The sequence below is a fragment of the Chrysemys picta genome, chromosome 6 (genome assembly GCF_011386835.1).
Source record: "Chrysemys picta bellii isolate R12L10 chromosome 6, ASM1138683v2, whole genome shotgun sequence".
NCBI lineage: Eukaryota > Metazoa > Chordata > Testudines > Emydidae > Chrysemys > Chrysemys picta.
This window is the reverse complement of record NC_088796.1, coordinates 87,002,009-87,019,729: the sequence shown is the minus strand read 5'-3', so window position 1 is coordinate 87,019,729 and position 17,721 is coordinate 87,002,009. Positions and strand designations below refer to the sequence as shown.

The following is a 17,721-nucleotide window of genomic DNA, read 5'->3' as shown; positions in this document are numbered from 1 at the left end:
GATTGTTCCAGCACCACATACTTGTGACTTCATAAACAGATATCCCCCCACACCTATTCAGTCTCTCTATACTGTCCCATATGCACACCCATTCAAGCCCAACATGCCACACACACATTTTACCAGGGCTGGATTTAGGGGCTGGCAACCCATTCAACCGTGTGGGTGCTGGGCTTGAGGGGGGCTGGGCTCAAGGTGCTGTACATTATTCAAAAGTATAACAAATGGAGGGGGGCAACGAAGACGCTTCTCGCTTGGGGCGCCATTTGGTCTAGGTCTGGCCCTTCATTTTACACATTCATATACCCCCAACACACCCATGTAAGCTTTTTGGAATAGAGACTGCCTTTTCATTCTGTATTTGTACGGTACCTAGTACACTAGGGTCCTGGTCAATGAATGGGGTGCTACTACAATTCAAAGAAAGAAAGAAAGAATTAATAATAACCTCTGATACATCCACACTCATATACAAAACCATTTTATCCTCTCTTCTTAGAGTGTCCTAGATAATGTTTTATGTTTATATAACACTTTACATACCAAAGAATTCCAAATAGAGTCACAGACTACACATACTACGCCGCTGAAATTCAGCTATCTCTGGGGGCGGAGAGTGCCAGCCAACTGGCACACAGTTTATCACACAGCAATGTAGGGGAAGGAACTTGCTATTATGAAAAGAACATCTGTTTCTACATAAAATGCACTTTTTCAGAATAGAATATTTTAGATTTATTTTTAATTGTAATATACCTATTACCATACATTAAGAGTAAGCAATTCAATTCCATTTAATAATATGTTATTGGCCTAAGAACCAATACAAGTGTTGCCAAAGCCTAAGGAAGAGACAAATTCCTCAGGTAGCTGTCAGAGGAAGGTATACTTTGCCCAGGATAAGGCTTCACAGTGTATGTGTGCTATATTTTCCTGTCTCCATTTGTCATTTCTGTCCATTCTCAATCAAGAGACAGGCTGCTACGTACCATGATGCCATCTCTGCTGTCTCTCTCCATTCTCCTAGGTTTAGACAGTTTTCTCTCATTGCTTTTACATAAAAACCTTTAATCATTTTTAGTGTTTTGAAGAAATATCTTTTTTGCACCCTATTGTATTTTGGAGAGTAGAATGTCCCTCTATCTCAGTCTCCTCTCCATCAGACTGGTTGCGCTGCGTCTCTCTGGGTTTGAAGTCTATTTGAAGCTCAGCTGTAATGGTATTAACATTTTAAGATGTAGTATAGAGAGCATAAGCATTTTTACTACTTTCAGCTGATTCAGAAGATCAGAACAGTGACCAATAAAACAACTCTCTCAACTCTCTCAAATAGCAGTTTTCCAGGGAATGTTTGCTTATTATCTTCCCTTGTCTTCAACAGCATTTTCTGTTTGCTCTCCATGCCTTGCTGCTGTGGGTTTAGGCAGGGACACTCACTATATTATATACATTGTATATTTTCTAATTCCCTTCAGGCAATAATTCTTATAACAACTGGTAGAAGGAGTTCACTATCAGATCTTTTATAAAAACAATACTAGGTCTTCCAGTCTAACTGCAGTCCCTGATGAGTTTGGTCCATTATGTGTAATGGCATGTCTACCTTAAAAGATTATGGTAATATCATGGGAGGGTTGAACTGGCAAGTTTATGAGCTCATTTAAAATTGCTAGCAAAGCCATAGTCAGATCCTGATTTATGGGCCTGATCCTACAAACACTTACACACATGATTTGACTGCAGTGGGATGACTCAGGTATGGGGGCCTTATTCTGCTGCTCTTATTCCTTGAATAATACCACTAGTTTTAATGAGCCTACCTTCAGCATAAGGTACTACTCAGTGTAAGCAAGGGCGTCAGAAGTGAGCTTGGTGAGGGTTGAGGATACTCAGCATCTTTTAGAATTGGGCCCAAAGTGAAGAAAGCTTCTTCTGTGATTCTTGCAGCATGCAGCTGAGAGTAAAGGCCACATTTTGTTGATCGGGAGTTGCAGCTATCTTCTGCCTACTACCTCATCATTAAGTGACCCTCTTTCTAAAAAGAGAGACTTTCAACAAATAATGTTTAAAAATTGTGGTTTTAAAATTTAAATTTTGAAAATGAAGACTCAACATAGTTGAAAATAGTTATTTTTCCATGCATGCTTCTTGTCCTCTGTGGTACTTTGAAATAAATCTGTCATTTAAAATGGCTAAAAAAATAAAACAGAAGTGCAGTGTAATACAGTAGCTGCCAAATAAGCACTCCGTGGTGGCCAGAGGTGTCTCCGCAGTGCCCTGCATCTGTTTTCCTCTTCTTCAGGGCTCCTGAAACCAACTCCACACTGTCTTTGTAATCCGATCACATCCCATTTTGGGGTCTGATTTTTATTAACAAAAAGTTCCAGAAAAGCAAACATAAAACCAAAATCTTCCACCCATCCTTAAACTGGCTCCATCCAGCCTTAAGATGAGCACAACCCCTCCTCCCTGAGGTGCTGTCCCTTCCTACTGTTTGAGCCTCTGCAGAGAACACAGGGCCTGGGTGCCTTCTTTGCCTTTTCCCAAAGGAAAAACAAAACTTACAGCTGGATCTTCTTACCTAGCCCCAACTCCCACCTTTAGGAACCACTAGAGGAGACCCTCTCTCCCTACAACTTCAATGCAATCCTTCCCCCTTCGAGCTCTGTTCTCACAGAGCCATCGTTAGACTCTTTATAGCACAGGTGTTGTCCCACCCCCTTAATTGGCTCAACTAGGAGCATCTCCTCTGGCACAGGGACAATGAACTGCTTTAATCACAGGGGCTAGCCACCCTGTGACATATGGTTAGACAATTTAAGTGCAGTTTTTGAAAAGCAGAGCCTTTCCCCCCCTCCCATCTGATGGACTATGGAACCTTTTTCTGAGTGTATTCTGCCATCTGCTGGGTATGAGGTGACTGTCTCCTTCTGTTTTTTTCACTATTCACTGTCTGAGTTTTTTAAATTAATGTTGAACTAGAACAAGACATAAACTTATGATCAGATTTTGTACATTTCACATTACTAACATGGGCCCCAGTCTTGCCATTCATTGGTCGCTATAATGAGAGAATTTTGCTTTGAGTGTTCTTGCAACTTCTTAATAGAGGCTTACAGAAAAGCCTCAGAAGGGGGTTGAAAATGCCGTAAAACTCACTTCTCCCAATTGATACAATTAAAGTGGTGATAAGTATTAGGACACTTTGGTTTGCATAAAACAATAATTAGTTTTAAGATTAAGGCTCTAATTAAGTAGAAATTGATAATTTAAATTTAGAAAATACAACATGGCTGGCCAAAATGGCAGAGACAAGGATAATAGTTTAAATTTAGGTAGTGGAAAGTTCTAGCAAACAAGATGGCGTCAGAGGGAGGTGCTTAAAAACATCTAGAATCCAAGATGCTGCCAGAGGGAGGAGCTTTCCTACCCAAGAATAGGTATGACATCATGCGGAGGAGCTGGAAAAAGCTAGCAGCTGATTGGCTGAGAGGTGCTGACCTTGAGAGAGCAACCAGTATATAAGGCTGACAGCAAGCAGGCTGAGTCTGTAGTGGATTAGGTGTAGCATGCTTTCAACTAACAGGTTGAAAAGAAGTGGGTTTGAGGCTTTGCTTAAGAATGGAAGCTGTCTGAAAAGAAGAACTGAACATCCTGAAAAGCAGCTACTTGACAAAACAGCAGCAGAATTCTAAGGTTGCCGTGGCAATGAACAACTGCCTGCTAGCAGCTACCTTGCCAGCAGCAACAGAAGAGCAGCAACCACCACTGCATCTGTGGCCTGACAGAGCAACAGCACAGCTGTGGAGCCCATAGTTCAGGAAATCAGACAGAGCAGAAGGACCAATTAGATGAGTCAGAGGGAAACTTTTGAATAAGAAGTGTAAGTCTGATCTTCTTTATATCTATAATTTAAGAGTGTATGGCTGTGTTTGTAAATAAAGCTGGATGCCTGCGTCTTGAGTGAGAGCTCCCCTATCCATCTTGTAGCCAATTGGCCAGCATTTACAGAATGTTTAATGTTAAGAATCAAGGTTGATGTTAAGTAAATGTTTTATTTTTATTTTGTGAATACTGTAATGGTTTTTCTTATGGGTATATAGAGGTTGCGTATACCACATTGTATTAAATAAGGAGTTAAATTGTATCACTAAAAGCCCTTGTGTATATGGGAATATCTATGTGCATGTTACATTGAAGCTACTGTATTCTTTGTGTGGGGTGTCAAATATTGTAAGCAGTCTGTGTCTTTATTTCCCTGTGCTGCTTTAATTATAAGATGTTTTAAATGTAATTTTATTGCATTTTTACTATGTTCTATATAATCTGTCTTGCTTCATTAAATACATTGTAACCACTTATTTCCTATAAATAAATAAATAAATAAATAAATAATTCTTTTGTTTTTGAAGAATTACTGCTTGTGTGTTCATCCTTGAGCGGAAGGCTGTATATGTGTCCTTTCAGGGGTTAGCAAGACTAGCTTGCTCTGAGGCGCCCTCTACAGGTTGGACACAAGCCCCTTGGTAACACCCTGGCATTTCCTTTAGGGCGGGCCACAGTCTTGCTACCCTTTGGTTAAATTAAGAGTGCCATTGTAGGCTAATATCATTGGCATCTAAAATTTTAGGGTAACAGCATGGGCAGATTGCTATGCCTGCACAGAGCTCCAATGAAGTTAATGAGACTCTGTGTGGATGCAGTTGGTCACACACACACACACACACAATGTAGAATTGAAGCTTTAATTAGTTCTTTCAGTCCTACTCTTGTCTTTTTTTTCATACTATTTTAGAATTTCTGTACTAGTTTAGAGTTTTTAAATATCAAAGGTTTGAATTAATAAGTCTTTTTTTCACAAGGCAGCATGCTGACTCTATGGTTATGCTCTGTTCTACCATGTAAGGGTTTGATTTCTGACTCAAGTTCCTTACCCTCCAGGCCAGCAAGAGGTAGAAGTACTTTGCATCCCTCTGTAAGGATGAAACTAGCTGGTTTAAGAGCAAGGATTATGAGTTCCAAAAGTAAAATGGTCACCTTTTCAAACTAAATTTTAGCCCCATCATTGCACGTCCCAACAACTCACAACTTTATCCTAAGCTGTACGGACTTCATTCTCTTTCTGATGGTGTGCTGGTTGTTTTCTCTCCTTGGTCTCTAGTTCTCATCTGGTAGCTCTCTGGCTCCTCATGTCAGTTCCAACTTCTCACATCATTTGTCTGTTTTCATTACTCCTCTGTCTGCAATCTCTCTCCTTCATTCTCATACCATCACTCTTGGATTCCTCTAAGCAAGTAGGATATCAATCAAAAGACACGGAGGCACAGCAGAAGCAGACTAGCAATGTGAGGGAAGTGTGGTAGCACTCCTGTAATGTTGGGATAATTGGAAGGTGGTGTCTAGTGGAGGAAGTTTATAATTTGGGGAAATGGGATGGAGACTGGGAGACCAGGTAACCCATTTAAAAACCAGGGAGGTGACAACCTTATTCAAAGGCAGTCTCATTCAGCTTTCTGCACTTATATGAAAGAATGTTCTTTAAGCACAAATGAAGAATTTAGACCTGGTGGGTTGAGGTAATTTATGGGACCAATTTCTGTTCTTGAAAGAGACAAGCTTTCATGCTGCACAGAGCTCTTCTGCAGGTCTGGGAAAGGATTAAGGCCATGTCTACATTAGCACTTATGTTGGCAAAACTTTTGCTGCTCAGGGGTCTGACATAAATTTTGCCAGCATAAATATTCATGTGCATAGTGCTACGTGGGCAGGAGACGCTCTCCTGCTGATATAGCCACTGCCACTCATTGAGCTGGTTTGATTATGTCGATGGAGAGCTCTCTCCCATCAGCCTAATGCGGCTACATGAGCACTCTTATAGTGGTATGGCTGTGCAGCTGTAAGCTTGTAAGTGTAGGCAGAGCATCACAGCTAAACATAAGATAGAACTAACATACCATTCAAGGTGAAATGGCCTGTTAACACCCATGTAGTCACAGATCTGTTGGGACTGGACTACAGGGGATGGATCACTCGATAATTGCCCTGTTCTGTTAATTCCCATTGAAGCATCTGGCATTGGCCACTGTTGGAAGACTGGATACTGGGCTAGATGGACCATTGGTCTGACCCAGTATGGCCGTTCTTATATTCTTTTGACAAAAAGGGGGTTAGTGGGTTACAGAGTGTTGTAATAAGCCATAAATCCAGTGTCTTTGCTAGATACTAAAAATCATGGCTTAATAAAGTTATTAATTTAAACTCTCAGGCTCGTCCTTTGAAAGTGTAGATTTCCTGTGAGGATGAGGACTGAGAGGTCAGATATAGAGTGATTGCACTGTTAAAAGTGTTCACCTACAGGTGACATGGTGCTTTGTCTTTTATTATTTTCCTGTGTGAGTTCATTTGAGAGTGTACTGATTATCTGGTTTCCCACATAATTGTTATTGGGACATTTAGTGCACTGGATGAGGTACACCACCATAGTTATGATAGGCACATGTAGGACCTGTGGATCTTGAAAGGTGTGTTGTGGGGGATGTTGATCATAGTAGCAGTGGAAAAATAGTTGCAGGTTTTGCATCTGTTGTTCTGACAGGGTCTGGTGTTGCTTTGAGTTGTTGTCTCCTGGTCCGTTGGGGGCTTGCTTCTGATAATGAGCTTGGAGAGGTTGGGGGGTTGTTAACAGGGGTATTAAAGGGCCACTTTGCCTTAAATGGTGCACTTAAAATATGCACTATTTATCCTAAACTATCTGTTCAATCTTGTATTTAGCTGTGACACTCTTCGTACCTTTCCCAGACCTGCAGCAGAGCTCTGTGTAGTTCAAAAGTTTGTCCCTCTGATCAACAGAAGATACTATGATCATGAGGTGGTTTTCCCAAGGTGAGGCTCATCCATTGCAGTCCAGGTGTGCTGACCCCTGAGATTCCCCCAATTGCAGGAAACTCAACTGCATAACTTGTAGTAGTGGGAGACTGCATTTGTGCTTTCCCCTGAGAAAATAATAAACAGAATTTGGTTCAATAAGATATATAGTAACTCCTCACTTAAAGTCATCCTGGTTAACGTTGTTTGGTTGTTACGTTGCTGATCAATTGTGCAATGCTCCCTTATAACGTTGTTTGGCAGCCGCCTGCTTTGTCCACTGCTTGCAGGAAAAGCAGCCTGTTGGAGCTAGCTGGTGGGCGCTTGGATCCAGGGTGGACTGCCAGCCCCCGTATCAGCTCTCCATTCCCCTAAGTTCCCTGTGCGGCAGCCGCCCAGCAGGCTATCAATTGCTGGCAGTTCAGCTGTCCCACCCCCCACTGCCATGTGCTGCTCCTGCCCTCTGCCTTGGAGCTGCTCTCCAGAGCCTCCTGCTTGCTGTGCTGGGGTGACACACAGACACACACACACAGACACACACACACTCTCACTCTCATATATATATATTATATATAGTCTTTTGTCTGGTGAAAAAAATGTCCCTGGAATCTAACCCCCCTCCATTTACATTAATTCTTATGGGGAAATTGGATTCGCTTAACATTGTTTTGCTTAAAGTCTCATTTTTCAGGAACATAACTACAACGTTAAGGGAAGAATTACTGTATTACTTCACCCACCTTGTCTGTCTAATATCCTGGGACCAACATAGCTACAACAACAGTGCATATAGAATATAGGTTTCTAATTGATTGCACTCATGAATCATGTAATTAGATGTGTAAATGCTGTCATGTTCCTCTGCATTTGACTTCAGGCACAAAATTTATTAGATTCTTGATTAAGGCCTCTTTTAAGATGTCCCCCTCATAGACAAAGATGTCTATGACACCATAATAATGATTACTAGCATGCTGAACTTTAATACTGCTGTTAAACCTATGGTTCTTTATTCTGAAGGCCAAACAAACGCTGTTAATGGCATTTGATTTCTTACAGAAATTGAATTTGTGCCACTGCACTGAAATTTATAAAAAAATGGTTGGTTCATAGTGAACTGGATTGCTCGGGACATTAATAATGGGCTGTTAAGCCAGTCAACCCTCAGTCACTGTTTGGAATCTGGCCTAGTTCAATAGTGACAAAAATGTATTTGATGGCTGTTTGGTAGTATATTCTTTTTAGTTGAAACCAGTTTGGTAGTTGCAGTTCAGTTTCTAGTAAACTAGTGTCTACTTAACAACCACTGAACTTGGCCCTCGCTGATTACTTTGGTGTAGTCTCAGTAGAGAGGCAAAAGACTGAACGGACACAGAGACTGACTTAAAGATGATCCTTCCAAATCAGGATTAAAGGACACTGATGAGATAATGTGGGGAATTGGACATTGTTATAGCCAGCTGTACCATAATTGTAAGGATTAAGTTCAATCTCCAGTGCTATCAAACTAGCATATTTTACAAACAGTAAACCCTCTTTAAAGGGACACCGTCCACTTAGTTATAGTTCAGTTTTAAACTTTTGTAAAAATAGTGAAACTTAAGACCAATAGAAATGTTTTCAGAATTCTTTTTTAAAGAATTATTGAAAGCACCTGTTACAAGAACCCTCTCAAAATTTCCCTTCATTGTTTGCAAATCAAAACATTACAGTTCTAAGAATCTGAAAGTGAAAATAAATATAAAGAAAAGTGAAACTAAATTCAAAGTTTCATTGAATGATAATGCCAAAAGAAAATAGAGGACATAAATGGTGACAAGGAAACTGGATATTTAACATTCCTTCTCTTTTAATAATCTAAAGTATCAGGCAACGATAGGCAGAAGTGTGTTTGATTAGCAAATATGGGATCTAATTCCTACGTCTGCAACAGCTGCTTTTAGATGTTCTAGGACTGTGAAGCATCTGGAAACCCAGTAGTAGAATCTCTGAGTGGCACAGAACGAAAGAAATACCCTCTCCCGGCTGGGTGTAGGAAACATTGCCAAGGACAAGGGAGTTTGAGTTCCAGCCTGGTGATCCCCTTGTTGCCAGGACGGCTCCTGGGACCAGGGCTGGCTCCAGCATTTCTGCCGCCCCAAGCAAAAAAAAAAAAAAAAAGCCGTGATCGGCGGCAGCAGTTCAGCGGCAGGTCCTTCGCTCCTAGAGGGAGTGAGGGACCTGCCACTCCCGAATTGCCGCAGGTGCCGCCCCAAGCACCTGCTTGTTAAGCTGGTGCCTGGAGCTGGCCCTGCCTGGGACTGTGGGGACATTTTACACTGAGTGCCAGATAGGCCCCTAGATAGCTCTAGGATCAAAGGAGCTCAAATTTAGTGCATAATCACCCTTGCTTCTCCTTTAGCAAGTTCAGCTTGGCTAGAAGAGTGATTCAAGGACAAGATTTTCAAATTGACAGTATCTCTTTAAACATTTGAACTAGTTACTATAAACAATGGTAATTGAAAACAAACAAACAAAAACCCTCACATCCTAGGAGATGAAATCCTATTGTGGCTATTGGGTTGCTCATTAATCATTTTTTTAATGTAAGCTTTGCATTTTCAGTCACTGAACATTTTATTTAATTTCAAACATATTTTAATGGACAGAACTCTGAAGAGTTTATTCTGGGACTGACAACAACCTTAATGGATGAAGGAGTAGGCCATGCTTTGTACAACTGCATTTTGCTTTGGAGGCTTAAATCTACAGAGAGATTTTGTATGTGACATGTAAGATATGCACAAAGAGGAGCAATTTACAGCAGAGAACAAGGTTCAGAAATTGCAGGAGAGAATGAGCACATGCTCATCCATAAATAATTTGCAGTTTCATTTTTAAATAGGTAAAATGTGGTTCATAGATGAAAAAGGACATGATCTATATGAATGAAAGCCATGGATTCTGAAAATAAGCAGACGTAGGAAGATTCTAAACATCCATCTGATAAATGCTATTGTGCTACTACCTCTGCGGCTTTGATTAAAATAACCAGCAATATTTTTGCAAGGACCTCCTGCTGCAGGTACTAATGGAGATTTTGCCCGGTTAAAGGGAATACTATTATTCAATTTAGACCCTAAATTTAACCTATTTTAAAACTGACAATCTGATTGGGCATACATTTAAAACTCATCACTGCTTTGTTTTTAAAAAGCTACCATTTAGATGTGGCAAACCAGAAAAAAAAAGTAATTGCAAACAATGGATCTTGTAATTCAAACATTTATTTAGAACTATAGAAACATGTTTTGGTGTGCCTCTTTAAGGCCAGATACAGGAATAGGCATAATTTTGTGTCAGCTTCCTGTTGTTCACACTTGCTTTTTTGATAGTTTATTTTATGAAGTTCACATAATGCTGAAAGTTTCAAGCCACCAGTGAAAAAAATATGACCTACTGAATGGCAAAAACTCCAAGCTTTTCCTTCTGAACAAAGTGATATATTAAGAGTTTTGTTTTCAAGTAGCTTAATGCTTCATATTGAATCAAGATTTTTAAATTGCATTAGCAAGAATTTTTTGAGACAGAAAAGAGCAAATAGGAATTATTTTGTCGAAAGGCAGGTTATATCTTAATTATTGCTTTCTTCTACATGTTGCAAGTGTGAATTCATCTGCATCTTCAGCACAATGCAATTTACTTGGTGCTTTGAGATCCAGTATGTATTATCAGCTGTTATATAAGAACATAAAACATGACATCCATGGCAATTCTCTGGAGTATTTTTTGTCTTCTTGTATCAAGTTTAATTTGTAATCTGTTTTTTCTGGCAAGTCAAATGTCAATAATTTGATGTTTGTTTGTGAAATTTACTGTTTTAACTCCTGCAAGCTGCAAAACTGTGCTAATGGGAGCATGATCCAACCTATTTTTATCAAGGTGCACAAAGTGGACTTTGCTACCTGGAACAGAATGAGAATAAAAATGGAAATAGTTGAATAAAATACTGCTTTATTATAACAGCTAATTGGATTAAGGAAGCATCCTGATTTTCCAGCAATTTGTCTAAAACTGTGCACTAAATACATGAATTTACATAACATTCTGTTTTTTAATCACAGCATGTATATTTTTATCATTTAAAAAAAATATTACAGCAACAAGGCATGACAAAGTAAGTGGTCGAATTAGACCTGTACTTTTCTGCTTCCTAGTACCTCAAGAGAATGATTTTATCATGATAACCACCATTCATGTTTTGTTGCTTTCTTAAAAACACATCAAATAAAATACCTAGAATCCAATGTAATGGCAGCGTATAGACTGATGCCAAGATGTCAACAAGCAAAACTTAGGCCCAATCCTTTTCCTACTGAAGTCAAAGGCAAAACTCTCACTGGCTTCAACAGGAATAGTTCAGGTCTTTGTAGGAGGGGGAACTATGCAATGACACTTACAGACTTTGTTTACATAGCAGAACCATAAACAAGCACAGACTATATTTCTCTTTGGGAATCCTCAGGGCTCTACCAGGGATGAAGAGGACTCTCGGAAGTGTAATAAGAAACAGCTGGGGGAGGGGAAGATTATTTTAAAATAAAACAAATATGCTTACCTGGGCCTAAAATCAAAGTCCCCCCCTGCTGAGCTGGATCTCCCTGAAAATCAAAAGCAGGGCCAGTCATTGCTCTCCACATACTTCTGATACTTCCTGACAGCAAGTTTGATTTCACATGTGGGCTCTGCACTAAAACATTAGAGGATATCTTACAACAAAATACATTTTATCTAAAATAGATTAAAATATTACTAGATAATTTCATCAGTGTCATAACAGAAATCTAGATAACAACAAAATAGTATTACGTAGACATATACATTACTTTACAGCTGTTAAAACAGACACACACAAAAAGAGCAGAAGATGGCCATACTGGGTCAGACCAGTGGTCCATCTAGCCCAGAATACTGTCTTCTGGTAGTGGCTAATGCCAGATGCTTCAAAGGGAATGAAAAGAACAGGGCAATTATCAAGCGATCCATCCTCTATCATCCAGTCCCAGCGTCTGGCAGTCAGAGACTAGTCTACTGTATAAAGGAAGTCAACTCTATTATAATAAGGTCCTGATTCGGATCTCATTTGCACCTATGTAAATCAGATGTAACCACCAAAGTCAATGATAAAATAGGGTACAAAAATAGGGTGAGACCAAAATCAGGCAATTAGAGTCTGTATTTCCCCATTATTGGATATATACTAAGAATAGACATATCAATGGATTTAACAGGCTCGTTTCTCTTCTGTCTTAAAACTAATAATCTATAGCAGGGATTGGCAACCTTTGGCATGCGGCCCGTCAGGGAAATCCGCTGGCGGGCCGGGCCAGTTTGTTTACCTGCAGTGTCCGCAGGTTCAGCCGATCGCAGCTCCCACTGGCCACGGTTGGCCGTTCCAAGCCAATAGGGACTGCGGGAAGCGGCGGCCAGCACATCCCTACGCCCATGCCACTTCTCGCAGCCCCCATTGGCCTGGAATGGCTAACCGCGGCCAGAGGGAGCTGCGATCAGCCGAAACTGTGGACGCTGCAGTAAACAAACCGTTCCGGCCTGCCAGGGGATTTCCTTGACCAGCCATGTGCCAAAGGTTGCCGATTCCTGATCTATAGACTGCTCTATTGATGTTGGACCTCATGTTTCCTGCAGGCTTCCAGCCTTCTCTGCTTTTATGTGAACTCCTGGCATTTTAAACGTAATGCACTAGATTAATCAGATCTTAAACAGAACTCAATGAGAGCAGGATCAAGCCCATAGTGAGCCTCTCCCAATGACCAGAAAGCTCCTTTAGAATAATGAAGTAAAACGGTCAGCATTGTTGTTGTAGAGTAGCACACTAGCATGTACATTAATCTATTATTGTTATGCCAACAGAGCATTTTAAATGAAGTTTTCTGTGAAAGAAATCAAGGGAAGAACATGGTTCCTACCTGATGTTGTGGCTGCTTCACCTTTTTTCATGCCAAGTATTTTATAAATCTCCCTCTCTGGATCGACATAGATTTCATGGGGATACCCTGTCAAACTACAAAACGGCTACAAGATACGTACGAACATAAAATAATTATATTAAATTTGAATGTTTAGTAAAAAAAATATGAAAAATACTGATTTTGAAACCCTCTGAATTCTTCATATTAAGCCCAACCAACACTAAGGGCCAAATCGTGAAGTTCTGACTCAAACAAAACTTCCACTGAAATCAGTGGGAGTTTCGCCTGAACAAAATTTGCAGGATTTGAACGTAAGATTTCCCCCACTATACTACAATTAGAATTGCTTCATGAAAAGTAATAAGGGCCTGTTTTTAAGATGAGCAACCACAGCTCCACTTGAAGTCAATTAAAATCACTGACTCGGAAATCCAACCCCTAATTAACTAGATGAACTTGTTACAAGCATAATACAATATATCATTTACCTCACTGAGTATTTTATTTACCTTAATGTGATGGTGAGATGTCTGTCCAATAACTATCAGTCTCACTTTTGCATCCTAGAAAAAAATACAGAATATAGATATAAAAACTATTAATAAGGAGTGATTTTTTATGCATATCAGCAAAACAATAATAGAAATATCTGTATTTTAGCTTAATGATCTGGGAGCACAGGACACAAAAGGTATTAGTTATTCTACATGTAAAATTTGACTATTTCTCAATATCAAAAACCTATATTAATTAACAGGGCTACATTTCCATTAATTTTTTAAAAAGTAATGTTGGTAGGCAGCTTTTTTTTAACCTACAGATGAATATCTGTTTTATTTTCTGTTCCATCTATAGGATTAAATTTTCATCTGGCTTCAAAACTGCTTACAATTTTTTACTTGCAAAACTTCACACTCACGTGTCTGCATCTGAAAAATTGTATTTGCACCTGTATTATTTGCATATTAGAGTGTCTAACTGATTTGCATGCACAAATACACATTTCTGTATGCAAAATACATTCACATTCACTGTTAGGTACATTTTTTGGAGGTGCAACATCAGGAATTGTGTCTAAAACCTTGGCCCATAATGTTAATTAATTTAGACTCCTTTCACTCAGCAATGCATTCAAACAAATCATTCATGGAACTAAGGGTTATTAATATCCTCTACCACTGTACTCCTTCCATAAACAATTTGAATAACTTAGCTGGTTGACAAAACAAGTCACCCCATAGATGATGATGTAATTATTCCTGAAAATACAGAAGAATATAATTCTGTTATTTTTATCTGAGCAGCTAGTTTAAAAAAACCTATTAAATATGATTAATTCAGCGCTTTAGCAAAAACCTGCTTATGTCCAAAGGGAAAGTGCACCCCCTCTCACTTTAAAAGTCCTCAAGGTCCTGCTCCATCTGGAGTTCGTTGTCCCTGAGGATCTCAGCCTTTCTCACCAGCCATATGCTGATGCTGGGAACAAAATGTGGCATAGCTTCAATCAGCAGAATAGAAAGAGGCAGACTGAGCTTTTTAATTTAGCAGGCAAATCGCCATCGTATGCCCTACTCACCAACAGGAACTGGGTACTTAGTTCTTTAGGAAAGCAGAAAAACCCCAAACAACAAGATGTAATGTTGTATGGTACAACAACAAATTCCTTCTAAATTCTCACGGGCAGGTATAACAGAGCAATTGTTGCAGCAATGTGTGAAGACGCTACTCGCTTCCCCATGGGCTTCCGGTCATCAAACATCATGTAAGGAATTACTGATGCGGGTGAACCCTACTACTCCTGTCTCTCCAACACACGCGAACACAGACAGGTTAGGTTTTTACCCATGAAAGCTTATGCCCAAATAAATCTGTTAGTCTTTAAGGTGCCACCAGACTCCTTGTTGTTTTTAGCAACAGAGGGTCCTGTGGCACCTTTAAGACTAACAGAAGTACTGGGAGCATAAGCTTTCATGGGTAAGAACCTCACTTCTTCAGATGCAAGTCAGATTCAGACTAACACGGCTACCCCTCTGATACTTCTTGTTTTTGTAGATACAGACTAACAGGGCTACCCCCTGATACTTGACAGACAGGTTAAGGGCATCTGACTTACTTGTAACAAATTCTTGGGAATTTTTGCCAGATCTTCTACATATTCTTTGCAGGTGTAACATAAGAAATGCTGAAAAGGTAACATAGCCAGGAGGAGATATCAGAAACCAACACAATCGCGTGGCAATGTAGCAACAAGGGACTTCAGACAGAACCCAGAGACCTCGGTTGGGAGGGTGAGTGCTTAGAAACTGGAGGTAGAAAGGAGTAGCGCTTATTAAAGAGACCCAGCTGCCAAATTCGGATGGGGATCCAAGTTTTATCAAAGTTTGAGGGCGCTGGGATCTTGTTGTGGGCTCTCGCTAATAGGCATTGGGTCACTAGGACAATCAGAGAGGGCCAGTGCTTCTCAGCTGGGGAATCGGTCTTATTTCAACAAGCACTTGAAATCAAAGTTCTCTCCCCCTCCCTCACCGTGGAGTGAAAAGCGCGTGTCTCTTTCACAAACAGCTCGGGGGGACCCGTGCAAACAGGGTGCTTGTTGCGCAATGTGTTCGCTTGTCTCGCCACCCGTCCCAGCCCATTTTAAGGACCCTTTCGCGTGAGGGTGCAAGTTATTAAACAGCGGTGTCCCGCTACGCAAGAGCCGCTTGCACAAGCGGGTGGGACGACACGAAAAGTGGATCCCCCCTCACCCGCACGAACACCACGATGGCTCTGTGCTCCCGGAACAGGGCCCCGAACAGGATCCTCTGCCCGTCTCGGTCCACCAGCAAGCGCCGGGCGGCGTCTCGCAGCTCCCCCGGCTCCTGGTCGCTGAGCCGCGCGCGATCCCGGCTACCGATTTGCCGTGTGATCGGGGCTGCTGGGAGATTCGCCATGGCGGGGTTTGCTCTCTGCTTCTGGCTGGGCCGGGCCAGGCCTAGCGGCCGGGCCCCGGAAAGAAGCAGCGGAAGGGCAGGCAGCGGTAGAGGAGGCTGTGAGATGAAGTGCCAGCGCTGGTGGGAGGGCATCATCTCGCTTTCCTTTCTGGAGCAGATCCACTTCCAAGCGCAGCAGGGTCAGCTGCTAAACACTCCACACCAGCAGCCGCTTCACTTCATTTGAGGAGGAGCTGAAGAGGCTGGTGCCTAAAAAGATGCTTCCCAGAAATCTCTGCACCTAGAAGAGATTAGAAATGTTTTGTTACCCTTACAATGAAAAAACACGACAGGCTTCTCCAGCAGCATCCGCCAAATGCTGCACTCCTACTATTATTTTAAACTGCAGGGCTTGGGATCTTTACTACAGGATACTACTACAGAACTTTTAAAAGGGAAGTGAGCAAACTTGAGAACTTCCGTTTTTTTATCATAGAATATAAGGGTTGGAAGACACCTCAGGAGGTCATCTAGTTTTATAGTACATATAGACCTGTAAAAAAATCCAGTCAGCTACCTTCAAAATCATCTCACTCTTTTTACTGAGTAGATATATTTATCCATGATGAGCTGGCTCAGTTTGACTCTCCATTTGGAATATCAATCCAATTCTGTTAAAACTTTACCAAAAAGACTTTAGAGCCCACATAAGGTACATTAGAGTCTCCTGTTGTTTTGGCATTTATTATACATAATTTGCCAAAAGGTGCATTTTTAGAAGTTATGTTACAATCCAAAATACTCTCTGAATTATTTTTATTTATATGGCCTGTGATCTCAAACCTATTGAGGATTTCTGAATCTTTTGAAAAATTATGTTCTATTATGATTGGGAAAGGCCTTGTGTCATATGCCCCCAAAACAGTTCTCAGAACTATGTCTGAGTTTTTCTGTTCACTTACCAGTTTGTATATATTAGATCCTAAATGCTTAGATTTAACAAAATAATACTAATAGAGAGCAGTTTTCAAAGCACTTTACAAAGGAAGGTAATTGTACAGCACTTAGCATGAGGCCCTGACCCTTGATCGAGGCTCCTAGATGCTATTGTAATATAAATAATAATCTCAGGTTTTACAGAGAGGGAAACAAGTAGAGAAAGTTTAATGCTGATGTTTTCACAAAATAGCAGCCACCTTTGAAAATGTAGCTTCAGGCCCTGATCCAGAAAACCATCCAACTATGTGCTTAACTTTAAACATTGGTTTAAGTGCCATTGGCTTCAGTGGCAAAACTGAAAACAGAATCCAGGTCTATTGACTTCAGGTCAGTTCCCGGTCTACTGGAACAATGGTTACCTAAGAGCACTGGTTCACTAAATGCAATAGAGCATTCCAATATAGATTTGATTAGAGTCATTCTCCTTCCCTCTACCACCCTCCCCCATTTCCCCCCTTTCTTTTCACCTTCCACCTTCTACATGCAGAAATGTTAATAATATTAAAAGGTACAACTTGCCATATTGATGTACACTATGTTGTCCTAAATTTGAAACACATTTTAAAATCTAAGCAGAATGGATAATTAGCACATTGACATCTGTGATTCTGTTTTTATCCCAAAATATAATTCAAAAGATATGCCAATCCCACACATTTCCATACAAATGATACAAGTTTTTACACATATTAATTAAAGGAAAAGAATCATAGAATATCAGGGTTAGAAGGGACCTCAAGAGGTCATCTAGTCCAACCCCCTGCTCAAAGCAGGACCAATTCCCAACTAAATCATCCCAGCCAGGGCTTTGTCAAGCCGGGCCTTAAAAGAGATCACTGATGTCCAATGGGGGACACTTTTTCACAGAGTGACTTATGAAAAATACTGAATTAACAGTTGAATTGTGTTGCACCTTGGATAGGAGATTCAGATTCCTGAATTCATGAGAAAAGTGAATAACTAACATCACACAGATG

The 17,721-nt window shown here is 40.5% G+C and overlaps 1 protein-coding gene across 7 annotated transcripts; it reads right to left on the bottom strand.

Annotated features, from left to right (window-relative positions):
• Positions 1–961: 961 nt before the first annotated feature.
• PRXL2C (peroxiredoxin like 2C) lies at positions 962–16,210 on the bottom strand. 7 transcript variants are annotated; one of them, XM_065599397.1, is made up of 6 exons: positions 15,581–16,158; positions 14,947–15,015; positions 13,343–13,396; positions 12,831–12,936; positions 11,462–11,593; positions 971–1,211 (listed from the first exon to the last, which is right to left on the bottom strand). In XM_065599397.1, exons 1-6 carry the CDS (start codon positions 15,899–15,901, stop codon positions 1,078–1,080), a joined length of 816 nt encoding a protein of 271 aa, XP_065455469.1. In that variant the 5' UTR covers positions 15,902–16,158; the 3' UTR covers positions 971–1,077. The 7 variants fall into 7 exon arrangements, with proteins under 7 accessions (XP_065455470.1, XP_065455469.1, XP_008161400.1 ...); XM_008163178.4 differs by lacking the exon at positions 971–1,211 and adding an exon at positions 4,734–6,992; XM_005304272.5 differs by lacking the exon at positions 971–1,211 and adding an exon at positions 6,764–6,992 and having other exon boundaries at positions 11,462–11,504.
• Positions 16,211–17,721: the final 1,511 nt, after the last annotated feature.

Bases quoted from the DNA above. Each gene is read 5' to 3' on its own strand.
- PRXL2C (XM_065599397.1), bottom strand. From the start codon at position 15,901: ATGATGCCCTCCCACCAGCGCTGGCACTTCATCTCACAGCCTCCTCTA. The intron at 12,937-13,342 runs GTAAATAAAATA...CGTATCTTGTAG, and splicing joins CATCTCACCATCACATTAAG to CCGTTTTGTAGTTTGACAGG. The intron at 1,212-11,461 runs GTAAGCATATTT...ATACCATTACAG, and splicing joins GACTTTGATTTTAGGCCCAG to CTGAGCTTCAAATAGACTTC.